Source organism: Benincasa hispida, chromosome 1 (assembly GCF_027475165.1).
Source record: "Benincasa hispida cultivar pf3 chromosome 1, pf3_genome.v1.1, whole genome shotgun sequence".
Taxonomy (NCBI): domain Eukaryota; kingdom Viridiplantae; phylum Streptophyta; class Magnoliopsida; order Cucurbitales; family Cucurbitaceae; genus Benincasa; species Benincasa hispida.
The window spans coordinates 76450617-76474079 of record NC_143478.1 but is presented as its reverse complement, the minus strand read 5'-3'; the positions used below and the strand labels follow the sequence as shown (position 1 = coordinate 76474079).

Genomic DNA, 23463 nt, shown 5'->3' with positions numbered 1-23463 from the left:
CAAGCTTACATAAATCAATTACTTTTTGTTTTAAAGGGTTCTTCAACTTTTAAAATTTCATTAATATTCTTAAATTTTTTTTGAAATGAAGAATTTTAAAAATACAAATGAACTTTCAAATTTTACATTAATAACTTGAACCTTTCAAAAAAAAAAAAAAAAGTTAACAAATGCCCTATCGTTAGTATGAATAGAAAACGATTATCTACACCCAATGATCACTTTCCTCTTCCATTCCTCTCTTTTCTGTTACGACCTTACTTGAAGAGAATCTGTTCTATAGGTTATCCTTGTACACTTCCCTCTTTTTTTATTTTTTGTTCCTTCCCTTCATTAAGACTCTAAAACTACCCCCTTCAATCAAGCTATATAGGGTATAATAAGAAGAAATGAGTATAATTGTAACCACACCAAGGGATCTCCATAAGACTTAAATGTATTAACAAAGTTGTACATTAATAGTTGTATGTGAGTTATTTGGTTTTAGTTCTCTTTGACGCATTTGGAAGTTAAGTACCATATAATTTTGAGGTTAATCAATTCTGGAAACCCTCGACTGAAGAAGAAACAAATCTACACGATGGAAAAAGGAAGAAGCAACCTAAAACATCAGCAAAAGCATATAAATCGGAATTTCGTACATTAACATATTTATATGACATTTTTTTACCATTTCAGCATATATATATATCAAATTCTCTAGCATTGCAATTATGTGCTAAAATGTTCATCAATGCACGGAGAAATGGTTTTACAAATTTAGCAACCCACAAGTGTTTGAAATCACGAATAAGTTTCATAGAGTATATATGTTTTTTATCTAGGAACTTCATCTTCCCTTCTCTCTCACTCCAATGTTTCTACCGATTCCATCCATTGGCTATTGCCGATGACTAATTCCAATGACAATCATCATCGGCAACATGTTCCGATGATTATTGTCACCTAATTCCAGCAACAACCACGTTGGTGACTGCCATCACCTTACTCCGACAACATGTTCTGACGACCACCTCTGAGAATGGAACTTTCAAAAAAGAGAGTTATAGGCTTAGTGTTTTGAGTGATTTGCTACATCTTAGCTAGTGTTCCTTTAATTTATGCATGTTTTCTCCTTATTTTTAGGAGAAGGTCAGCATTTGGTTTCTATGAGAGCATTCAAGATCCTGATTGAATGTTTAGTGTTTTTCACAAGTAAGCGTATATGTTAAGATGTAGGGCTTTTGATGGAGCATCTTTCCAGCAACTATTTTTGTTGGAGCATTTGTCTAACATTTCATTTTGGAGGAATTCGAGTGTTTAGCTTTGGCACATGAGAACTCAGCTCATTAGATTTGAAGTGGGGCTGAACCCCTTGACTTCTTTCACGATGGTTTATGCCTGTTTTTTTCTCTTTCAGTTTGGTGATTTTACGGAAAGATTCCATGAGATTTGCTGGTGGTTTGAGACGGCAAGGTTTATTGCTCCAACATTTCACTTTATAGAAGCACCCAGAACTGCCTAATCCCAACCCATATTTTCCATCTATTATTTCGTTTTAGAGTTGATTTCTTAAGGGACGTTTTGGATAAGGACGGTCTTAAAGCTATAATAACCACTTTTTGTTACAGTAAATACTATTTTATAGTTTTCAATTAGCTACAATCAACATTATTTCAAAATCCCCGATTGTTACAGGATTTACTGTTTGCTATAGTTTTTACTGTTCTACATTCATCATTTTTTTATTTTTTGCTAGTTTATATCTTAAAAATATACTATACGATCGCTTAAATTATCTACACAATTGCTGAGCTCCACTACACAATCGTTTACAAAATACTATACGATCACTTAAATTATCTACACGATCGCTGAGCTCTGCTACACAATCGCTGAGTAACAAAATTCTATACGATCACCTAGCAAATGCTACACGATCACTGAGCTCGGCTACACGATCGCTGAGTAACAAAATGCTATACAATCGCCTACCCAATGCTAGACGATTGCCTACCAAATGCTATACAATCGCTTACCAAATGCTATACGATCGCTGAGCTCCACTACACGATCGTTTAGCTCTGCTACACGATCGCTGGGTAACACTAAATGGTCACCCACGAAGACCCCACGTACCAAATGCTATCGTGTAGACGCTTGTCCTATCGTTTACCTTTTTTCCAATGATCGTCTAGATATTTGACAACGATCGTCTAGTCTTTTTCTCAACGATCGTCTAGCCTCGTTTAGCCTTCACCTCTCAACGATCGTTTAGTCTTTGACAATGATCGTTTAGCCTCCCTTTCTTCCTCCTTCTTACAACATAAAATCAGTGACTGAAGATTGAAGAGAGGAAAAGGGACAGCAGTGTTCGACAGTGGTAAATAAAGTAGCAGTGTTCGACAGTAGTGAATTTCGACCATGAATCTAATTTCTAATTTATTAAGTACCAAATGCTAAAATCAGTGACTGGAGATTGAAGAGAGGAAGAGAGACAGCAGTGTTCGACAGTAGTGAATAAAGACAGCAGTGTTCGACAATAGTGAATAAAGATAGTAGTGTTCGACAGTAGTGAATTTCGACCATGGATCTAATTTCTAATTTACTAAGTACCAAATGCTAAAATCAGTGACTGGAGATTAAAGAGAGGAAGAGAGACAACAGTGAATAAAGACATAAATTGAAGTGAGAAAAAAGACATAAATGGAGATGGAAAGATTGTAAGTACCAATAGAGGAGCAGAAAATCACGCCGGCGAGAAGAGAGGAAGAGAGATCGAAGCAGAACAATGTATAGAAATGGCTAGCACCGAAGCAGAGAGATGGCCGGCAATCAAAGTAGAGAGGTCGATTTTCACGGCTGGAAGGAAGAAATTTCATGATAGGAAAGGGAAGAAGAAAAGAAAACCCACACTTTTTAATGGGCATTCAATTCCTTCCTTTGTGTGGGAAAAAAAAAACCTAGGACTTATCTTTTCCAAGGCAAATGAACAAAGCCCACCAACCAAACATGGGCTTTGTAAGTCCACATTCCCACCCTCTTTTCCCTCCAACCAAACTGCTCATAAGTGTTTTCCATTCCCTTAAAAAACTATGGGTTTTCTCATTTCCCACATATAACTTCATTTTCAATAATAGTAATTTATTACTTTATTGTTTTTTTAATAATCAAGTAATTTATGAAGATTAATTTTAATTTGATCATTTATTATGAACATATAATTATCACGGGTTATTTATAAAAAGTTAGTTATTTATTGTAATTATTTTTTATTACTCCGTTCATTATAAACATATCATATTTACAAAATACTTTTTAGTATTCTTTATTAATATATCATATTTTTATCTCATTTTCTTCACCTTTTATATAATATATTGTCCACTTAAATATATTTTCTTATATTATTTAATTAAAAGTTATATTAATTATATGAAATTAAATTCATTATAGTGAAATTGGTATTTTATTAATTTAATATTAGATATTAAATTAACAAAATTAATTAAAAGGTTTAATTAATTAGTTTTATTTAAAAATTATTTAATTGAATTTTTTTTATATAAAACTAATAAAAAAAAATAAAATTGGTTTATTTGGAAATTGGTTTTAGAAATCAATCTTAAAACAAAATTTGAAAACAAAAACAAAATTGAAAAATTACAAAGTGGAGATTTCCAAATATGAAATCTCCACTATGGTGCAAAGTGTCACAATTGCACTTTCAAAAGCTTCACTTAACAATTGTGAGGTACTTGTTTTCACTCACAAACAAGTTAGCCAATTCAAACACAGATCGCCGATGGAATACCGAGTGACCTCCACCCCCATTTAAGAGAAAACAATTTTAGAAAATAGGTTTGGAGAAAAGGTTTTCGCAAACGTTTTGAATGTATGAATAGTGAAGAGAAAAAAAAAATTACTAATGTTGAACTTAATTAATAATAAAAATGATTAAGTGTTAGATTATAATTAGTATGACATTCATAAAATGAATTAATTGGTTAATTTTAATTATAAAATTATTAAACTATTTATAATTATAATTAAAATATTAAATATTTATAATGATAATGATAATCTTCAAATATTTATAATTGAAATTATTATTGATTCATAATTAATTAATTTTTTTATTGAAATATTGAATATTATTTATTCTTTAAATTATTAATCTGTTACAATTATAATAAGTTTTTCAGGCTTAATTTCATAAATTAAACACAAACACAATTTATATTCACTAAATTATTAATCTATTACAATTATAATAAGATTTCCATGCTTAATTTCATAAATTAAACACAAACACAATTTTTGTTCACAAAATTCTGATAGCATTATTCTTGATTCCAAATAATTTTATTCCCATACATCCTTAATTCTTGGGCATTGAGAAAACTTCAATCTAAACGGCCACTAGATATCACCTAGTAAAAACTAGGTATTATTCTTTGTAGAAATGATAACTTACTCGCTACCTAATACTAAAATTTTGTATACTTGCACATAATTGATCGCATATTTTAAGACCATATTGCAAGGCAACACCATCCTCAATCCCGATCTCTAGCCCCAATCACCAATCATTGGTGACCAACAATTGACAGCAACAATTAGTGGCCAATGATTATGATTCGGGGATCGACAACTAGATTGAAAACCAGCGACCAAGACGAGGGATCAATGACATGCAACTCCCCTAGCAAATGGGACTAAGGACAGGTAACCAACAACCAAAGACAAGGTACAGGGGAGCAATCATTTGCAACCGGGAAAGGGCTCGGGATCGACGACCATTGACTGTCACTAAAGTGGTCATTAGTCATCAGTTCCTAGTCCCAGTCCTGATTCCCAAATCGAGGTGGTTGCTATCACAAGTCTCAACAATTTTCGAAGGGGTCACTAGTCACCAATCCCAACCACTGTCAGAGAGGTCCTTGTTCACTAGTCCTGACCGCCAGCAGTTGGGGGTGGTTGACAACAATTATTGTCGGGTGATGGTCTCTAATTGTTGATCTCCAATTTACGATCCTGGTCGTCACAATTCAAGCCCCAACCACCGTCCTCGAATCAACGAAGTGGTCGCCAATCACCAATCCTCAAATTCAATCTCTAGTCACTTAAAATTCTTTTCTTTTGTCTTCTAAAAGTTCATTTCTAGTCTTTTAACTCAAAATGACTTTTTTTCTCAAACTCATTATATAAAATATCAATCCAAACACACCTTAAATCAACTATGCTTAAATTATATACAGAGACATTACAACATTGACTGTAGTTTATCATAGTGTGTCCTCACATGGCTTCTAGTAATGTCCTTGATGCATGGGCAACCAGAAAGGGCCATACTTGTCTCTAACTCATTCTTCAGCATTTCCAACACTTTTCTCACTCCCTCCTCTCCCTTTGCTGCTAGCCCAAATAAAACTGGTCTCCCTATCTGAATCAAATCACAGCCAATTCTAACATGATAAAGAATATCCACGCCCATATAATCAAAGAATCCACTATTCAAGAGATTGTTTCTCAGAGACAAGAAACATAATTAAATTATAAGTTGAAACCAACAACCCCATGATTTTATTTAACATCGAATACCTTTTGTGTGCGAATAGAAGAGTAAGTCTTAGATTGAAGGTTAAAAAATACTTTTGATTCCTAAACTTTCATGAAAGTAACAATTTAGTCTATGAACTTTGGTTTGTAACGATTTAGACCCTGTACTTTCAATTTTGTGATAATTTAGTCTCTGAACTTTAATATGTAACAATTTAATCCTTGTACTTTTAAATTCATAACAATTTAGTCTCTAACGCAAACAAATTTATCGATGATGTCAATTTTTATTATTTTATGATGTAGACTTTGTATTTCATAAAAATATCGAATCTCTAATTTGTTTATCGGTTTATTTATGAAAGAAATCTCATTAAATTTTAACACTAATTTCTACAATAGGAACTAAATTGTTACAAATTTTAAAGTATAAAGACTAAATTGTTACATAATAAAGTTTATGAACTAAATTGTTACAAAATAAAAAGTTGAAGGACTAAATCATTACAAATAAAAGTTTAGAAACTAAATTGTTACTTTTATGAAAGTTTAGGGACTAAAAGTGATTTTTAACCTAGAATGAAAACTATTTTAAATTAAAAGTTTAGTGTCTCAAGTTTCAAAGTTTGTATCTATGTGGTTTCTAATGTTAAAAAGTATTTTAATAAATCACTAAACTTTCAATTTTGTATTAAATATGTTCTTGAACCTTAAAAATGTCAAATTGGTTACTCAACTTTTAACTTTGTGTCCACTAAATTCTAATATCTACAAATTTCTTAAAAATTAGCGTATCAAATAGATATAAAATTAAATTTTATATTTGATGAACCATAAACTTTCAATTTTGTGTTTAGTAGTACCTTTGTGAATTTTGAAAAAATTGAATAGAAAGAGAATAACGGACATAAAGTAAAATTAAAAAAAAAAAAAAAAAATCCAGGGCCTATTTACCTAAAATTTATGATGTTTTAGTTGGGGGTATAGTACTTACAAGGACTGCCTGGGCACCAAGGGCTAATGCCTTAAACACATCTGTACCTCGCCGCACACCTCCATCTAAGAGCACAGGAATTTTACCCCTGACAGCATGAACAACCTGCATCAAAATTCCTGTTAAAACAACCATACTGATAAAAGATTATTACAGTTATTTAGTAAAGCAACCATGTAGATGTTGGATAATGTTTTTCAACTATACTTCATAAAGCTTGTCTCTCATTCTAATCCAATTGAAGTCATGTGGAAATTAATTTTATCTCCCTGTTTTCACATCTTTTGCTAATATAGTAGTAGTACATAATGAAACATACCTCTTCAATCACAGAAACAGTGGCAGGAGCAAAGTCGAGTTGGCGGGCTCCATGATTGGACACAATAATTCCATCAACACCTGCTTCCACAGCTTTTGTTGCTGCCAATCATCAAGCATGTAAAGAACTAGACACTAAGGCCCCGTTTAATAACTCTTGTTTCCTATTTCTTGTTTTTTTTCTTTCTTTTCTTTCGTGTTTTTTAACTAGAAACATAACTCACATGATATAAAAGAAGGTTCTTTACTTGATTCAAAAACCTAACTTAAACTTACCATCTTCATGAGTGAGAACCCCTTTTATCAGAATTGGAAGAGTAGTGATTGATCTTAACCAACCTATATCCTGTAGATGGTAAAATGTTATAACTAAACTGGAAAGAAAATAGATATACAAGGAACCTGAGCAGTTCATCGGACATACTTCCCAGCACAGAGATGCATCCAACATCTCGTTGGCATAAGTTTCTAATTTTGAACCTTGATCCTGCATAAGATCGTGAGTTTGTAAATAAGCCTAGGAGTAGTAGAAATGAGGTTTTAGAATTTGATATGGAATTAAGATACATGGTAGTACGCTTGAGGGAAAGTGAAAGAGAACTTGGATGTATGCACATCCCAGATTACTGATCAAGTAAGATAAAAATAATTCCTCCATTGTTTTTGTGAGTGGTAATTCTAACATTCTAAACCAGATGATCAAAATATTACTCACAGTGTTAACGTTGATAGAAATGAGGCCTTCAAGATTCTTCACTGGAGGTGCAATCATCCTACAAATTTAACCAAGTGCTTTTCCAGATGAGACAAAAACCAAGGAATAGCATGCAATTGGTATGCAGGATAGGAATAAAAAATATTCTAGGGAAAGAAACTGAGATGTGAAGCATTGGTACTTGTTCTTTATGTCAGCCTCCCTTCTACCAAGCCGAGGTGTATCAACAGTCAGGATAATTGCCTTGTATCCAAATTTCTCAGCTCTTTGAACAAGCAGAGCCGAGATATCGCGCCTTCTGAAAATCTAATGATTACAGAATGAGAAACTAAATTAAAAATTTGGGAACAATTGGATTGCTGCTACAGGAAAGGACTGAAAAGGGATATTAAAATGTGCAAAAGAAGTGTCATTTACATATAATTGGAAGAAACGCACAGCATTACAGCTAGAGGCAACTTCCTCTATTGAACAGGTCGAGGAGTAGGACAGAACCTACAAACGATGGCATCTATATTCAATTACCAAATAGCACGAGTAAATCAACTTATAGCTTGTAGTCACATTAGTGTACCATTATAGTATTTGCAGCAGCTGCTGCCCTGGCCGTGGCTAGTTCTCCTGAAAGATCACATATATGATCAAGACAAAGTAGAATGAAAATCAGTTCTTAACTAAGCAAAATTATCAAAGGGCTTAACCTTCATGGAAGGCCAACTTATGTGCAGCAGTGGGAGCAACTAGCATAGGTGTGGAGATGCGATGTCCCAATATGGTTGTTGACATATCAATTTTGCTCACATCCACAAGAACTCGAGGTCGGATCCTATAAACCATAGAAACCATGAATAACATATAGCATGACTTTTTCAAAATAATTATTAGTTTGCTTCAAAATTACGTGATTCTATAGAAAGCTTGTATGTTCTCTCTAAGTGTGTGTTCATCCTCAGCTCCCCCTGCGTAGAAATCATAGTACATTTTTGGAAGTGCCAACCTAGCCAATTCTTTGAAGTCATTCACATTCACTGGTTCAGAAGACATTTTACCCTGACAAAATAGAGACCAGAACATCCTCCAGTGATTGATACTAAAATTTGTTAGGAAAAGAGTAACAGAAGATCTAGTAGCCACGAAAGGTCTTGAAGCACAGTGGTTTGAATTAAGAGAATTTTCTCAACTTTCTTAAAATTAATAATAAGAGTTTTTGGTAGTATGAATTTTGGATAATGCATCCAAATAATTGAGGCAAGAGTGAGTTCTCCACAACACCCAGTAATCAAGTAAAAGAAAAGTACTTAAACCAGAACAGAAGGCATAGTTGTAATGGTTGTTTTACGATTTGGTCAATAATCGGATTATTATAATTCTTTAGTAAGGAATAAGGATGGATCAATATGTTGTTCAAACAATTGAAGAATATAGGAGGGTCTTGCCAAAAGTTCAACTATTGAGTTGTGTTCTTTTATGTTCTTTTGGGAGGAGAAAAAGAGAGAGAAACTTTGGAAATAATTTCTCACGTAATATTACAACTTTATTTTCTCTACAACGATCTTAATCTACTTATTGAGGACGGGGAGATATGAGGTCCCCAATTTCCCGACTGAAACTTACAGTACCAACGTAATGGGTAGCCAAAATAATCATGACAAATTAACAGTACACACAAAGTCACAAATATTAATTGATAATTAGTTTAGAGGGTGATTTTCTTGACAGGTAAAACTGAAGCAATAAACATTATAAAGGCATCACAACCAAAGAAAAGCAAGATGACCCACGAACTTTATTACTCATAATGAAATGGAATACAAGTAAGCTTCATGAAAACTCACTTAAGAAAACAGTAGATCTACAGAGAGTAGAGCTTACAGATGTAATCTAAGGAATAACACTTGGCCACTTGTGCATAAACAGAAAAACATGATCATTGCCCCAAACAATTCAAAAAGCTGAATTCAGTGTACCTTGATGTCGTTATTTGGACCGAAGCTTGCAGTCTCGAAAGTGCAGCCTTCAGTGGAGAATGGATCGGGAAGTTCAAGTAGCAGTTGAAGACAGAAATATCGCTAACGAAAGCGTGCAAGTTTAGAAAATATCTATCAAATTAATTTTGTGAACGTGCCTTCCCAACCACTCTGGTTTGTCTTAAATTCATAAATATTACCGATGCTGACGGCTGATGCCAATGAGTGGTGGAACATGCCAGACAATTTAGACATTGATAATCCCTTGCATGCCAGACAATTTAGACATTGATAATCCCGATATCAAGGCCAGCTATTCTTCTTGTCAAACAAGCTCGTATAAGTATGGGCCAAACATCAAATAGACCTAGCCCAAACATTAAAACCCGTTATCACTTATCAATCGCACGAAAAATCACCTCTGTTGCATTCCAGAGATGTGCCAAGACTAATTCTTCCTTAAACAAATTCATAAAATAGAAGCAAAATGAGTAGATTCTGGGTTTAGCTGCGTGCAGAATTATATCTTTATTCAATATCATTCAAGTAAAACAACACAAAAGGAATACCATCCTATAGAAAATATAGAATAGAAGTAGTGCAGTTCAATCCACATCCCCCTCACCCACCACCACAAAAGTGGAGAAAAGAAAGGCACAGATATACGAATGGTCAATTCTTATCATACAAAGATGTAATTTTCCTCTAGCCTGACTATTAAGCGGCAGGAATTCTCACAGTGGACGAGGGAGCACCTTTCCCCTGTCATACAAAACGTGTGTTCTAAATTCTAATTCAGTCATCAAGAACTACAATCCCAATTTGGAAGTTGAAACACGGACTCCATATTCTGGAGAATTACGCCAAAAATGGAAGCAGCAATCCACGGCATTGAAGAGGAGCACCAAAATAATCCGGACAAGAATCGGGAATTGGGTTACCAAATCTTTGATTTCACCCAGAATAAGAGAATAACGACTCCAAGCACGATAGCTACAGGAGCCCACTTCTGAATCAAAGCCTACAAATAGAAGAAAGCATAGAACGTTAAAACAGTACTTATCAGCTACTAGTATATTCTAGAGTTCTAAAAACACCAGGCAAATTATAGTTTTATTGGGTTATTTTCTGAAGCATCAGATTAGAAACCCCAGTATATCATAGAGACACCTCCCTCAGAGTTTTCAATGAAGAAAAGCAAAATGGCCTCCCAGACCTGAATAACTTTACGTCTCTTCAAAACAATCCCACTTGACAGGTTATCGTTATAAATGTTTATTCAAATTGTAGAAAACAAGCGTCATTCAAGCTTATCATTGTGTCTAACACAGCCTCTGAACACAATTTAGGAATGAAAATCTTTCCAGGAGATAAATAAACGCCTCTTCTCCGACAAAGGAAGGTCTTTTGATAGCTATTTCAATCTTATTATCTTTCATGCTATGAGTTGGTGTAAAAGCACTTCTTTCTTTAATTCATACACCTTTTCTTCCCTTTTGACCCATTGGAGAAATGTTTAACTCCATTGGCTTGGGCTATGGCCTCTTTTTGTAAATTTCATACATCAATAAAATTTGTTTCCTATCAAGAAAAGAAAAATCTTTTCAGGAGAGGTCTATATCAACAACATTCATCTAGTAGTGAAGCTCTTTTTTTTCTTATAAGACATTTAGCATTGAAGCTCAGTCCATATTCAGCTTCAACACTTAATATCTCAGTTAATCTTTTAAGGTTTCACAACTTCCCAATGCATATCACTAAATATTCATTCCAAGAAAGTTGTAATAATCCAAAATCAAAACAATACACATAATATAGGAGGGATACAAATTGGGAGCTATTAAAATGACCAGGATATAATAGAAATCTTTTTTGAGAACTTCATTGATCTCTAGAGAAGTCTTTGTGTGTAATGTACATTGCGGCTACCTGTTCCTAAAACTTGCAACAACAGTATACATTCATTTCATATATAAGACAAACAGACTTTTCCATAAGTGGGTTGGGAGAAAAACCACACAAATGACAAAACTAACCTGTCGATTCAAATCTTTTGCCTTGTCAGCATAAATGCGAGATTCTGATGTTAATCGACTGGACATTTCACTAACCTCTGCAGAATTTGTAATTATAAGAGAATACCAAAGCATATTGTTTCTCACTATAGTAGAACTCCAGGCACAAAGAAATAAAACTTCATGTGCTTAACGGAATTATATTCATCAGAAACTGAACAAAATAAGGAAGCAGGACTCTTCACTTAAATCTGCAATAATATTTAAGCTAATCAGAACAGCATGAGCAGAAGATTAGACCAAACCTAATCAAAAGAGCTGCTCAAACAAGTTCAAATTGAAATCCTCCCAACTCATCAAGTCACAAGGGATGCAAATACGCTGAGAATGCTTTCAATAAAAGTAGAAATAGAATGTATTTTACAATCTAGTAAACTATTGACCACAAGATATAACCAGCCAATGCATGAAGAAGCAATACGGGGTGTAAAAGTTCTATATTTATATTTTTTAGGTGTTTCAAAACAAAACGCAGATATACTGGTGTAAAGCAAGACGAGAGGCTCTTGTCTTCTTTCCCAAATCCCATACAACCCTCCACCTACCCAGAAAACGAAAATCCCCAACCATCACAAAAAGGAAACTAGTCCCACTTGTGGGAAACAGGAAACAAGTTGTCAACTATTCACTTCCTTGCACCTTGCACACTGCTTGTATTCACAAATTTCAGAACCGGCTCTTTATAACTTAACATAGGCATAATACAATAAAGAATGAAAGAAGCAACTAAACAAGAAATTTATTCCTCTCCCTTGGTTTTTTGTTTGTATGAGCATGTGTGTGAAGAGAAAAGCTGGAGAGAGGAAGCATATAGGGAAAGACATCTTACGATCCAACTTTTCACCAACACCAAGAACTTCCTGAACATTTCGAGTCATTATTTGGTGCACTTCATAGAGTTCATCATTTAATTTTGCAATATTCCTCTGGGTACGGGTATCCTGGTACAGCTTCTTCATTTTCTGTATGAATGTATCTTTTAAACATAAAAGACAGAAAGATCAAATCCAGAAGAAGAGGCACAGAGAACAAGGTTCTTGTAGAAGAAATGAAGACAAAGGGAATTAAGAAAGTCAGCCCGCACCAAACTTGATAAATGCATATGGCCTAGCAGCAGTTTCAATGTGAGCCCCATTAACATGCTCGAATTCATTCTTAAGGTCTTCAAGGTACTGGAAAGCAAGTTTTTTTGGGTACGCACGGTCACACATTGTCAGATAACAAACACGCCCTTCAATTATATAACTGAATGCCATCAAGGAAGCATAAAATCCGACAATTCTACGACAATAGTATGAATAGTGGCAATAAATATAGGAAGAAATGGACTCAAGTGCAATAGTTCATGAAAGTTTCAGTTCCAACCATGCATTATGGTTGGTGTTAAGTCCAAAGTCTGCTTTAGACTATGATCTTGGTATTGCATAAATGGTGGTCCAAAAGAATAAGGAAGAACAGAACGGAGACCCCTAACCCAATTAGAGGAGAACAAGCATCCCTTTCATAGTCATTGTCAGTCAACCAAAGGGTTAAAAGCTAAAACCTTCCAAAATAAATAGAAAAACATTTCCGAACAAATTAGAGAATAAGGGTCGTTATTCATAGGTAACTAAAAAAGCATTTGGGCATTGATATCATCCATCACATAAATTCAAACTGGAGAAACAAAAAAAATAATTCAAAGCCCATCTCAAGTAAATACTGAATGGATAAGGATGAATTTATTAAAATATACAAATATAAACCCAAGAAAGTAGAAAGGCATTTGATACTCAAATCTAAGATTGCACGGTAAACAATATTGCATGTTGCAAGGATACTGAAAGACATAAGAGCCGGTTTCAATGGACATCCTGGAAGGCTCATTCTGTCCTCTTGATAAGTTCTTAAACAACGCTTTGGCTTGCTGCTTGTAATACTCAGCATCTCTCAAATCACGACCATCATCTAGTCCCTCAGCAAGAGGAAGGCCGTCAGTAACACGGGCAATCATTGTCAACTTCACCATCTTTGATTTAACACCTACACAACTATTATAAAATTTGAAACACTACCAGCACCTTAGTCAAATTGTTTCAGGACACACACACACACACACACAAAAAAAAAAAAAGGAGCAAAAATTTGAATATGCTTGGGAGTTTACTCGAATTACATAAATTGCGTTAAAAAAAATGATTTCATAAGACATTACATATTAGTGATTCAAAATGTTCAACATTTGTTTCAAACATTAAAGTGAGGTCATATTTCCAGGACCCTTCCCCCTTTCACTGCAGATTCAAAAATAAATAGATAGACTGAAGAATAACAAGTCTTGTAATTCCAAATCGAACTGAATAACGAAAATACTTTAAGAATGAGATCCATCTGATTATCAACGTAACTACAACTTATACTGAAGAAGTGTGTTCTTCATCTGGGATAACGTTTTGCGAAAAATTAACCGATAGTTTCCTCGATCAAACAATAATTACATAGAACACAGACTAATTCGAAATCCCAATTACAATTCACAGCGAAAACGAAGTCATTTACATCAAAGAAAACAACGATGCAAAATCAATCCAGAATGAAATTCGAAAACGAAAATCATGAAAGCGTGATCAGCGGAAACACTATCCGATTGTCCATTGTGCGTTGCAATGTTAAATTGCACGAGTAGAAATGCAACATCAGAAAGAAACCAGTAAGGTAAAGCAAACTTCAATCGTACCTGATTATTGCATTTGGGGTTTTGATTTGGTTTAGAGGAATTTAAAGGATTGTGAAATTATGCGAGGAAATAACAAAAAGATAGAAATTTAAATGGAAGAATTGCATTGAAATTTTAATGGAATGGTGAAAAACTGAATTTTAAAGTGTACAAGAATTTGTTATTGCGATACATACGAACAGCACGTTACACAACGCGGGCAGCCACTGCCTCACACTTCACGGAACGTCTAGGACCATGTTGTGATTGGGATTGAAATCCATTTGCCCATGAAAATAGGTCTTCTTTTTTCCCTTTTTTAAGATACCTATTTGCTAGCGATATGTCCTCAATAAAATCTAACATTTTACTTACATTAGAATGCACTACTCCATCATATATCATAGATATGACCCCTTTAATACAATAGTACTCTGACTTAAGCAGAATGCTAGATTTCATACGTTTGTAAGGAACGAATCATCAATCATAAAAATATTTACAAAAATCTCAGTAAAATAATAGCAAATCTAATACCATCTAAAATTATTTGTAAATGTAACATAACTTTTACTAATAGAACAAAGGTTAGGTCATATTGTATGAATTTTGGACAAGTTGTTATTTAGTTAAGAAGTTTTTTGAAAGCATACATGCTAATTTGTTAGGATTTATTTACTTCCCTGTGTACATATTTCTGCATGAAAATGAATACAATGTCACTTTCATTTGCCGCCAGTCTAAAGGTTTATACCTTACCATCTACACTCGTTTTCCTCTTGTAGATCTATTTGCAATCTATAGGTTTTGCCCATCAAATTGATCTATAAGTTTTCAGACATAATTGAAGTACATAGACTCCATTTATAAATTCATGGCTTTAATTCATTCATTTTTGTCAACATCTTCCATTGCTTGCTTGTAAGATAATAGATCCTCAAGCCCATCATCAGATGTGATGTTTTTGGGTTTTTGGGTTTTTGTTAAACCCATGTAGCGAACATGTGGGTTCATAACCCTTCCACTACGTCAAGACAATCTCAACTCTTGAGATGGATGTACTTAACTAGATGAACCACTTGTGTTGATTTACTAGTCTCTTCAACAACTCTCGTCGAAGTTTCAGTAGTTTCATTAGAAATTTCACTTAATACTATTTTGCTTTGTAGTTTGTGGTCCATCATGTAATCTTCTTCCAAAAAAGAGGCATTTGTCGATACAAATACTTTATTTTCTTTTAGATTGAAGAAGTACCCATCTCTCGTTGCCTTAGGGTAGCCTACAAATAGACACACTCTTGAACGAGGTTTCAACTTCTTTGGATTTGTCATCAGCTTATGTGTCAGACATCCTCAAATCCTGAAGTGGTGTAAACTACCTTTACGACCTCTCCAAAACTCAAAAGGTGTTTCAGAAATACTCTTTGATAGAACATTGTTCAAAATGTAAACTTCAGTATTCACTTCATATTCCAAAATGAGTCAGGAAGTTGTGCATAGCTCATCATAGACCGACTCATGTCCAACAAGGTTCTATTTCTGCTTTCTAATATACCATTTTGTTGAGATATACCAGGTGCTGAGATTTGGGACGTTATTCCATGTTCTATCATATAGTTCTTGAATCTTAGGTCCATATACTCTCCACCTTGATCATATCAAAGTATTTTTTTATCTTTTTATCTAACAAGTTTTCAACTTCAGTCTTATACTCTTGAACTTTTCAAAAGCATCAGACTTATGTTGAATTAGATAAAGATACTCATACCTTGAATAATCATCTATGAAAGAGATGAAATATTAGTACCATCCTCTTGCTTTTACATTCATTAAACCACAAAAATCTGAATGTATAAGCTCCAAGGGCTCTTTGGCTTTATAGTCTTTTTTAGTAAAAGGTCATTTTGTCATTTTTGCCTTCAGAGCATGACTCACATACTAGTAAAGAGTTTTCTTCTAAACCATTTAGAAGGTCACGCTTAACTAATCTCTCAATCTTATTGAAATTAATGTGACCTAACTTTAGATGTCAAAGTTAGGTGTTTTCTTTAGAAGAAACTCTATCTTTTAGTTATCGTTGTCGTTCTAAACATTTTAGTATTTGGGACAGCCTTTGTAACTAATGACCTTAGTACATACAAGTTACTTTCTATTGAAGAAAAACCAATTTCAATCCCATTCTTCAAAATATATACTTTGTTTTTAGGAAAGGAAATAAAGTACTTGTTGTTGGGGTTGATGTCCTAAATCTCGTAGGGTCCTATAGTTTGTAAACTTTATATGAACAAACTCTTATGTGATTAATAATATATGATATTTTATTCACTTTATCTATAAAATATGTGATATTTTAATTGCATTAACCACAAATCAATGGACTAACATCCAAAATTATCATTGTAACTTAAACATGTATGTGGAGACATATAGGTGGATCATGTTTAAGTGATAACCTAAATGGTATGTAGTATATGGATAAGGTTGGATACCTTATCCTGGTGACACTATGAGTACGACCTTTTTTGTAGGTATTACAATTGTTGTAAAGTGCTACAAATGATATGATCCTAATCATTCATGTATTAGACATGCGAGCGGGGATATTCTATAAAAAGGAGTTTATATAAGACCGGACCATGAAATGTTTAGTCTCATTATATAACACCGTTCATAATAGAGACTTACATTTCACCTCAATCCTAAGTGAGTTGTGAACTCCTGCCTATGAGGACAGTCTTTTGATTTGTATGGGTGAGAATGGCCAGATCGCCGACTTAACAAGCCTTGGGGATTCGTCTGATTGAGAAGCTGGGTACACAGCTACACAAGATGGAATTCACTCCTTCCCAGAAGCAGGAGTAAGTAGATAAATTGCTCCCTTAAGGGTTGATTCCGGGTCTTGAACAATGTGGTGTCATACCCTCTCTTGGCCCGAGAGGGGTTTAGTCATAGTGAGACTATGATGTATTATTCATTAGAGGGATCAGTAGTACTTAAGAAGTTAAATGTAACTACAGGAGCAAAACTGTAATTTGGCCTAACTGTACTTACGAGCAATTTGTGAAGGGTCATTGTATTGTTGATTGGTTATATCTAATAGACACAGAAATATATCTGTAGTGCGAAGAGTGCAGCTATCGATCTTTAGTAGAGTACTCGACAGTTAACGGATGGTGGATAATGTAATTAAAGAGTTTAATTAATTATTCACATACCGTTGGAGCTTCAAGCTACAGGTCCATAAGGTCTCCTTGGTAGCTCAAAAAAATTTAGTTGAGAATTAGTTTTTGGGTTAATTTGAATTGTTCAAATTCATAAGAGAGATTTAATTATATATGATACAATTAAATTATTTCAATTATATATGGTATAATTGTCATAATGTATTTGATACATTATAATTTAATGGAGGAAATAAATATTTGAATGAGATTCAAATATATTTCTATGAATGTGATTCATAGTGGTTAAATTTAATATAAATATGATTTATATTAAATGTCATAAAATAGAGAAAATAAACTATAGTTTATGTTGTATGTGATACGATATTAAAACTATAGGTTATATGTTATACGATATAATATATAGTTTAATATAAATATAATACGATAAGTTAGTTATCATATTTATTTATATTATTTTATTATTTTGGATAATAACTTTCTCTTTTCTCTCCAACCACCTTAGTGGGTGGTTATTCAATTTTGTGGCAAAAGGAATAAAAGAAAATAGTTTTCTCTTCTTCCTCAGCGTTTGAACATTGCGATTTGTTGTACAATTGAGAATTACAGAAGTGTTTTGTGTGTTCTTCAGTCTTCTTCCTCCAAAACTCAAACAATCCCTCCTAACCAAAATAGTCAAAGTCCACCACTCTTGGGTTCTCACCCTGAGAATACCAAAGGCTCATTGTGGTTGTGTCCCGTTTGGTTCGAGAAGTTCTTGAAGAAAGTCTTCAAAAGGTTGCTATGTTCAAGGCTCGTGATTGTTCAAGGGATACGTGAAGAGAAAATGTCTTCAAAGGTAATGTATCTTGAACCCTTTTCTTGTTTAAGCATGCTGTAATTTATTTTGAATGCGTATCTTGTATGTTTACTGTAAATTATGTTTTCAATAAAAATGGAATTTGGACGATCCGCTTCTACTCAAGGATCTCCTTCAATATGAGTTCTTTCACTTGTAACACCCTCATTCTTATAGAATTCCCTTAGAAGTAAAAGAAGCTTGGAGTGCAAGCTTTGGAGAAGTTTGGCTAAGTCTCTAAACTGTGGAGGAAGTAAACTTTCTAAGTGTTGAAAGCTTGAAAGATTTGGAGCCAAAATTTTGACTGTGTCTAAACTATGCCATGAGAGTAACGGTTGAGTTCATAGCATGGGAGTAGATGAAGTCCTTGGATGCTTAGGGGATGTAGGAAGCTATGCTATGAGGGGAATTAAGTGAGCCATGCATTGAAAACTAGATGGACGCATAAGGAAAGCTTGATGGACACATAGGACTCTTGGAAGGAGAAAATTGGCTAAGTGTTGGACCTCATAAGACACCACAAGATGAAGAAACATTAAAGAGAGAAGGTTTTGACACATAGATGGAGCAATTGGCACATCCAGGGCCATATGGGTGCATAGATGAGCGCATACATGGAATGAGAAGTAAGATAAGGGGAACATATGGATAAGTCCTTGAGTATGAAGGAAGACTATGCCTAACAAGAGAAAATAGGAGCCAAAGGAGAAGGAAGAGGAAGAAGATTTGGCGCATAGAGAGATGATGGGCACATAGAGGCTAGGGTTAGTGAATGGGAAGACTAATGCATTCCATTGGAACCCTAGGAGGAGTAAGATGGAAGCATAAGGCAAACCCTTGGGAGGAAGTTACACCAAAGAAGCCCAAAACCCTAGATGGACGCATGTTTGGAAGAAGGTGGACGCATGTTTGTGCTTGAGGCTCAAGAAGAATCTATGAGTTGAATTAGGGGTTGAGTTGAGGAACCAAACATCCAAGTCTAGGTGAGCATGCATTGAGAATACCATCATGGACATATGAGGGAGGTGTTGGACGCATGAAGGTTGGTTGTTGAACTAACCATGTGCCCAACTTAGGTTACATGCGTTAATGTGAGGAAACTTGGGGAGCATAAGCATGCAATAGGCCGGAGTGACATCTAAGGGAGGCCTATGCGTTGGACATTGCATGAGAAGTGTTGAAAATGTCCTAAAACTCGTAGTTTGTAAATATTGAACATATTCTATTTACAAAAAAAAAATAAAAGGTATTATTGAGACTTCATTCAATAAAAGTGTTATTGAACTGCATTTATTTATAAATCCAATAAACAAACTCATGGCTATAATATGAATACTTAAACTTTATGTAGAGATATAAAAAAGGGTCAAATTTTAAGTATATAACCAAAATGATCTTAAAATGATCTATTGGGAACACAATAGGATGCGGCCTTCTTTGTATATTGATACAAACAATGTGATTCAAAAGTCATTCGTGTAGAGACATGCGAGTGGGGCATCCTAAGCAAAAGATGTTTGCATAAAACAAACTGCAAAATAGCTACTTTTATTTATATATATAGAAAAATATATTAAAAATTTAATTGAGGCGGGGTCAGGGACGGGGCGGGGATACCCTCCCTATCCTCACCCCATCCCCGGTTTGGGGACCCTAAAGAGGTCCTCGGTTTGACTCCATCCCCAATCATACCGGAGATTCCCTACCCCAATTGGACGGGACCCCACGAGGAATTTTGTCAACCATAATTTTTAGGAAGTAATTTTTGTTTTTGGAAATTGACTAAGAATTCGAACTTTTTGTTAGAAAAGAAGAAACATATAGTAAAGAGTCATAGAAAACAATTACAAATTTCAAAAACTAAGAAACTGACCCCATTTGGTAACCATTTGATTTTTTGATTTTTTTTCTTTTTTTAAGCCTATAGACATTCAACACTATTTCTACCTCCAAATTACTTCATTTGTTATCTATTTTTTTACCAATGATTTAAAAAATCATGTCAAAATTTGAAAACTAAAAACAAATAGCTTTTAAAAAATTGTTTCTATTTTTGGAATTTAGCTAATAATTCAACCATTGTACTTAATAAATATACAAATCATGGTAAGAAATAGGGAGGAAATAGATCTAATTTTAAAAAAAAAAAAAAATGAAATGGTTACCAAATAGGATCAGATGATTATCAAAAGAGGCATAGTGTTTGAAAAAATATATTTTTTAAAAAGAAACCTATAATAAAATAGTTATCAATACGGGCGTAGTTTTTCTAATATAAATATTTTAAAGAAAGTAACTAAAAATTCAAATGTTTATCTAAAAAAATAAGTTATAATTAAAAAATGGGAGAAACCAATCGCACAATTAATTAAAAAAAGTAGAAAACCAAAAAAACAAAAAAAAAAAACAAAAAATTGTAAACCAACGAGACCCAAAATAAGACAAACTCATCTAAATAAGGAAACAATAACTTTTAATCCCTAATTTTTCGGTCTAATTTTAACATGGTCCCTAGATTTCAAAATATTACATTTTTAATTTTTAATTTATTATTATTATTTTAATTTATTTCTTAAGTCTCAAAATGTTATAATTAAACTTTGAGTTTCTTTTTACTTTGATTTTAAAATTTCAAGATTTACATTCTTAACCTTAAATTTTTACTACACTTTGCTATCAATTTTTAATATTAATATCTATTAATTAATTTATAATAATTTGAAAGAATGTAAAAAGTAAAACATATAACACTGAAATGAATCATCAGAGTAATTATTTTAAATGACAAAATTCCTAATTTTTTTTAAATATAGCAAAATGATATTATCTATTAGTGATTGATTAAGATAGATTCTGTTAGTGTCTATCAGTTATAAACAATAATATTTTGCTATATTTAGAAATAAATAGACTAATTTCTGCACAGAAAATGGAAAATGAACAAAATACAAATTAGAAAGCGATTAACTGAAAGTTTGAATATACAAATACAAAAAGCCTTTTATCCGTCTTTTCGGGTACATCCTCCTATTATATACTAATTATACTCTGTACATATATTGTACATGGAAATTTGTGTTCCTTCTAATATTAACAAAATAGTAGTGGGAAAAAGAGATATTTTACTTTATCCTCATGAAATTACAGCCTTCATTCTCTTCTTCCGTTGGTCTTCTCTCTTGTTCGTCAACGATCCAATGCAGTTATTACGATCCTATATAATTATCACATCAATTATGTTAATTCATTTATATCTTTCACTTTCTAATATATTACATCAACAATTTAAAATTAAAAAACCTTTGTAGTTGTTTTCCAAAAATAGTTTTTAAAGGTTTTTTTTTTCAAATGATAACCAGATATATTGAAAAAATTGTACTAAGAGGGACAACTCTATAACAACAGTTTTTGTCTACTTCCTAAATTTTCAAAAGTTTATAAATATCAATTTAATGTCTCACAGAGCCATAAAATATTCATTTTTTTTAATTAGAAAATGTCAACAAGTTAATGGTCTTTTCTAATACAATAAGTGGAGTTTTGAAGATTTGAACTTTAATTTTATGATTAACTTATTTTAACCAAGTTAAGGTTCAATTAATCACAAAATTGAAAGCTAAAAATCTATTAATCAAGTACAAGATTGATTCGTTTAAGAATTTATGCAACACAAAATTGAAAGAGTTTATGGATCTATTATAAAACTTTTTTAAAAAAATTATGGACTGTCAATTAATAATTTCTTAAACAAAATATTATAATTTTATTAGGAAAAAAAGTTAAATGATGAAAAATACCTTTCAATTATGAAGTTTATTTCATTTATACCCCTAATTTTTTTTTTAAAAAAATTCATTAACTCTTGAAGTTTGAAGTTTTCTTCAAAACGACCCTCGAAAACTTTTGCTATTAAATTCATATAAGTTGTATCTAGTTATGAATTGCTTGAAGTAAACAAAACAACAAACATCAAGAAAGTAAATGTCGAATCAAGGTCAGTGAAAAATAGTATAAATCTCATAATATGGGATACAGCTATAAGTATGGTTCACAAATACGTTAGTATATGTTTAATTTAGTAGTTTAAGGGTATTTTTGATAATTTAAAAAAAGAGAGAGAAAAAAGAAAGAAAAGAAAAGGAGGAAAGAAACTAACCAATCATAAACAGAAGGGCTAGTTTGTTCAGGTCCTTCGAGAGGACGGCGGCGAGGATAATCAATGGATCTTCTTCTTGCAAGTCTCTTCATATCGTCTCCTCGGGGTGTCTCTGGCGCTGCATCAGCACCGTCGGATTCCATCAAAATCAAGAGATTCGATTCGAACAGAAAATTATAATTGAACTACTTACGAGTGGAAGGTGGAGTCCGCGGCGTGGATGAGGAGGCGATCGGCGATTCAGGGAAGGAGGTTTGATTCTGAGAGAGCGTAGGGCTAGGGATTTGGATACTTGGAGGAATATTTGAGACAACGTCGTTGGATAACATCGGCGGAGATCTGGAGGCGGAGAAAGAATTGTACTTACGTAGCCGACTGAGGCCGGAATCTGGAGCCGGACCGGCGAGGGTTTCGTCCCATAATTTTTGGAGAAAACTCATTTTTAATTAATTATGATTATCTCTCTTCTAAGAAGGTTGTAGAAGAACCTGGTGAAGGCTTTTGCTTTATAATGAACAATATCAACTACAAAATGAAGGAACGAAGACAAAGGGATAATAATAATAAAAAATAAATAAATAAATAAAGTCTTCTCGTTAAATGATTGAATTGGGATTGAGTGGCGTTCTTTCCTTCCCGGCTTCTATATGGCTTTGCAGCTTCCAATCTGGATTTTCTCACTCACATCCATTTATATAATCCCTTTTTTAATTAATAACTTTTTAACTGAAAAAATTAGGATAATATTGTCCTTTTTTAAACTATTTATAAAAATAAGGTTATTTGAAAACAATTTAGAAAAATATTATATATATATATATATATATATATATATTTTAATTTAGTTTGTCGAGTCTTGGAAACTTGACAAAGGATGTCGGGTCTTCAAAATTCGACTTACCATAATTTTTTTATTTTCCATTTTTTATTTTTAATATTACACCTCCTTTTGTTATTATTTTTTATCACCATCTTCTTAA

The 23463-nt window shown here is 33.2% G+C and overlaps 3 protein-coding genes across 12 annotated transcripts; all 3 read right to left on the bottom strand.

Annotated features, from left to right (window-relative positions):
- Window positions 1-5148: 5148 nt before the first annotated feature.
- On the bottom strand, window positions 5149-10142 carry LOC120072613 (peroxisomal (S)-2-hydroxyacid oxidase GLO4-like). 5 transcript variants are annotated; one of them, XM_039025024.2, is made up of 12 exons: window positions 9536-10142; window positions 8470-8618; window positions 8270-8394; window positions 8143-8189; window positions 7986-8063; window positions 7750-7874; window positions 7569-7626; window positions 7278-7340; window positions 7130-7199; window positions 6855-6955; window positions 6536-6640; window positions 5149-5425 (listed from the first exon to the last, which is right to left on the bottom strand). In XM_039025024.2, the coding sequence occupies exons 2-12, from the start codon at window positions 8610-8612 to the stop codon at window positions 5246-5248; spliced, it is 1095 nt and encodes a 364-aa protein (XP_038880952.1). In that variant the 5' UTR covers window positions 8613-8618; window positions 9536-10142; the 3' UTR covers window positions 5149-5245. The 5 variants fall into 5 exon arrangements, with proteins under 5 accessions (XP_038880952.1, XP_038880970.1, XP_038880960.1 ...); XM_039025042.2 differs by having other exon boundaries at window positions 5149-5421; window positions 9536-9809; XM_039025032.2 differs by having other exon boundaries at window positions 9441-9601.
- On the bottom strand, window positions 10039-14656 carry LOC120072638 (25.3 kDa vesicle transport protein SEC22-1-like). 6 transcript variants are annotated; one of them, XR_016532129.1, is made up of 6 exons: window positions 14327-14553; window positions 13431-13640; window positions 12695-12855; window positions 12440-12586; window positions 11572-11801; window positions 10039-10556 (listed from the first exon to the last, which is right to left on the bottom strand). XR_016532129.1 is itself a non-coding variant. In XM_039025077.2 (6 exons), the coding sequence occupies exons 2-6, from the start codon at window positions 13616-13618 to the stop codon at window positions 10473-10475; spliced, it is 657 nt and encodes a 218-aa protein (XP_038881005.1). In that variant the 5' UTR covers window positions 13619-13640; window positions 14503-14656; the 3' UTR covers window positions 10039-10472. The 6 variants fall into 6 exon arrangements, 4 of the variants coding, with proteins under 4 accessions (XP_038881005.1, XP_038881014.1, XP_038880989.1 ...); XR_016532131.1 differs by having other exon boundaries at window positions 13431-13632; window positions 14327-14465; XM_039025077.2 differs by having other exon boundaries at window positions 11572-11648; window positions 14503-14656.
- A 6601-nt stretch (window positions 14657-21257) lies between these two features.
- Window positions 21258-23154, bottom strand: LOC120070640 (dormancy-associated protein homolog 4-like). The gene is made up of 3 exons (XM_039022473.2): window positions 22677-23154; window positions 22484-22601; window positions 21258-21541 (listed from the first exon to the last, which is right to left on the bottom strand). The coding sequence occupies exons 1-3, from the start codon at window positions 22921-22923 to the stop codon at window positions 21514-21516; spliced, it is 393 nt and encodes a 130-aa protein (XP_038878401.1). The 5' UTR covers window positions 22924-23154; the 3' UTR covers window positions 21258-21513.
- Window positions 23155-23463: the final 309 nt, after the last annotated feature.

Excerpts from the sequence above, each read along its gene's own strand:
- LOC120072613 (XM_039025024.2), bottom strand. The coding sequence starts at position 8,612 with ATGTCTTCTGAACCAGTGAATGTGAATGACTTCAAAGAATTGGCTAGG. Across the intron at positions 7,875-7,985 it reads TGCGTTTCTTCCAATTATAT|ATTTTCAGAAGGCGCGATAT; the intron begins GTAAATGACACT and ends TGTAATCATTAG. Across the intron at positions 5,426-6,535 it reads TTGGTGCCCAGGCAGTCCTT|ATAGGGAGACCAGTTTTATT; the intron begins GTAAGTACTATA and ends GATTTGATTCAG.
- LOC120072638 (XM_039025077.2), bottom strand. The coding sequence starts at position 13,618 with ATGGTGAAGTTGACAATGATTGCCCGTGTTACTGACGGCCTTCCTCTT. Across the intron at positions 12,587-12,694 it reads ATATGCATTTATCAAGTTTG|ATACATTCATACAGAAAATG; the intron begins GTGCGGGCTGAC and ends TATGTTTAAAAG. Across the intron at positions 11,649-12,439 it reads TGTTGGTGAAAAGTTGGATC|AGGTTAGTGAAATGTCCAGT; the intron begins GTAAGATGTCTT and ends CAAATTCTGCAG.
- LOC120070640 (XM_039022473.2), bottom strand. The coding sequence starts at position 22,923 with ATGAGTTTTCTCCAAAAATTATGGGACGAAACCCTCGCCGGTCCGGCT. Across the intron at positions 22,602-22,676 it reads GCGGACTCCACCTTCCACTC|CGCCAGAGACACCCCGAGGA; the intron begins GTAAGTAGTTCA and ends GTGCTGATGCAG. Across the intron at positions 21,542-22,483 it reads AGCCCTTCTGTTTATGATTG|GATCGTAATAACTGCATTGG; the intron begins GTTAGTTTCTTT and ends ATAATTATATAG.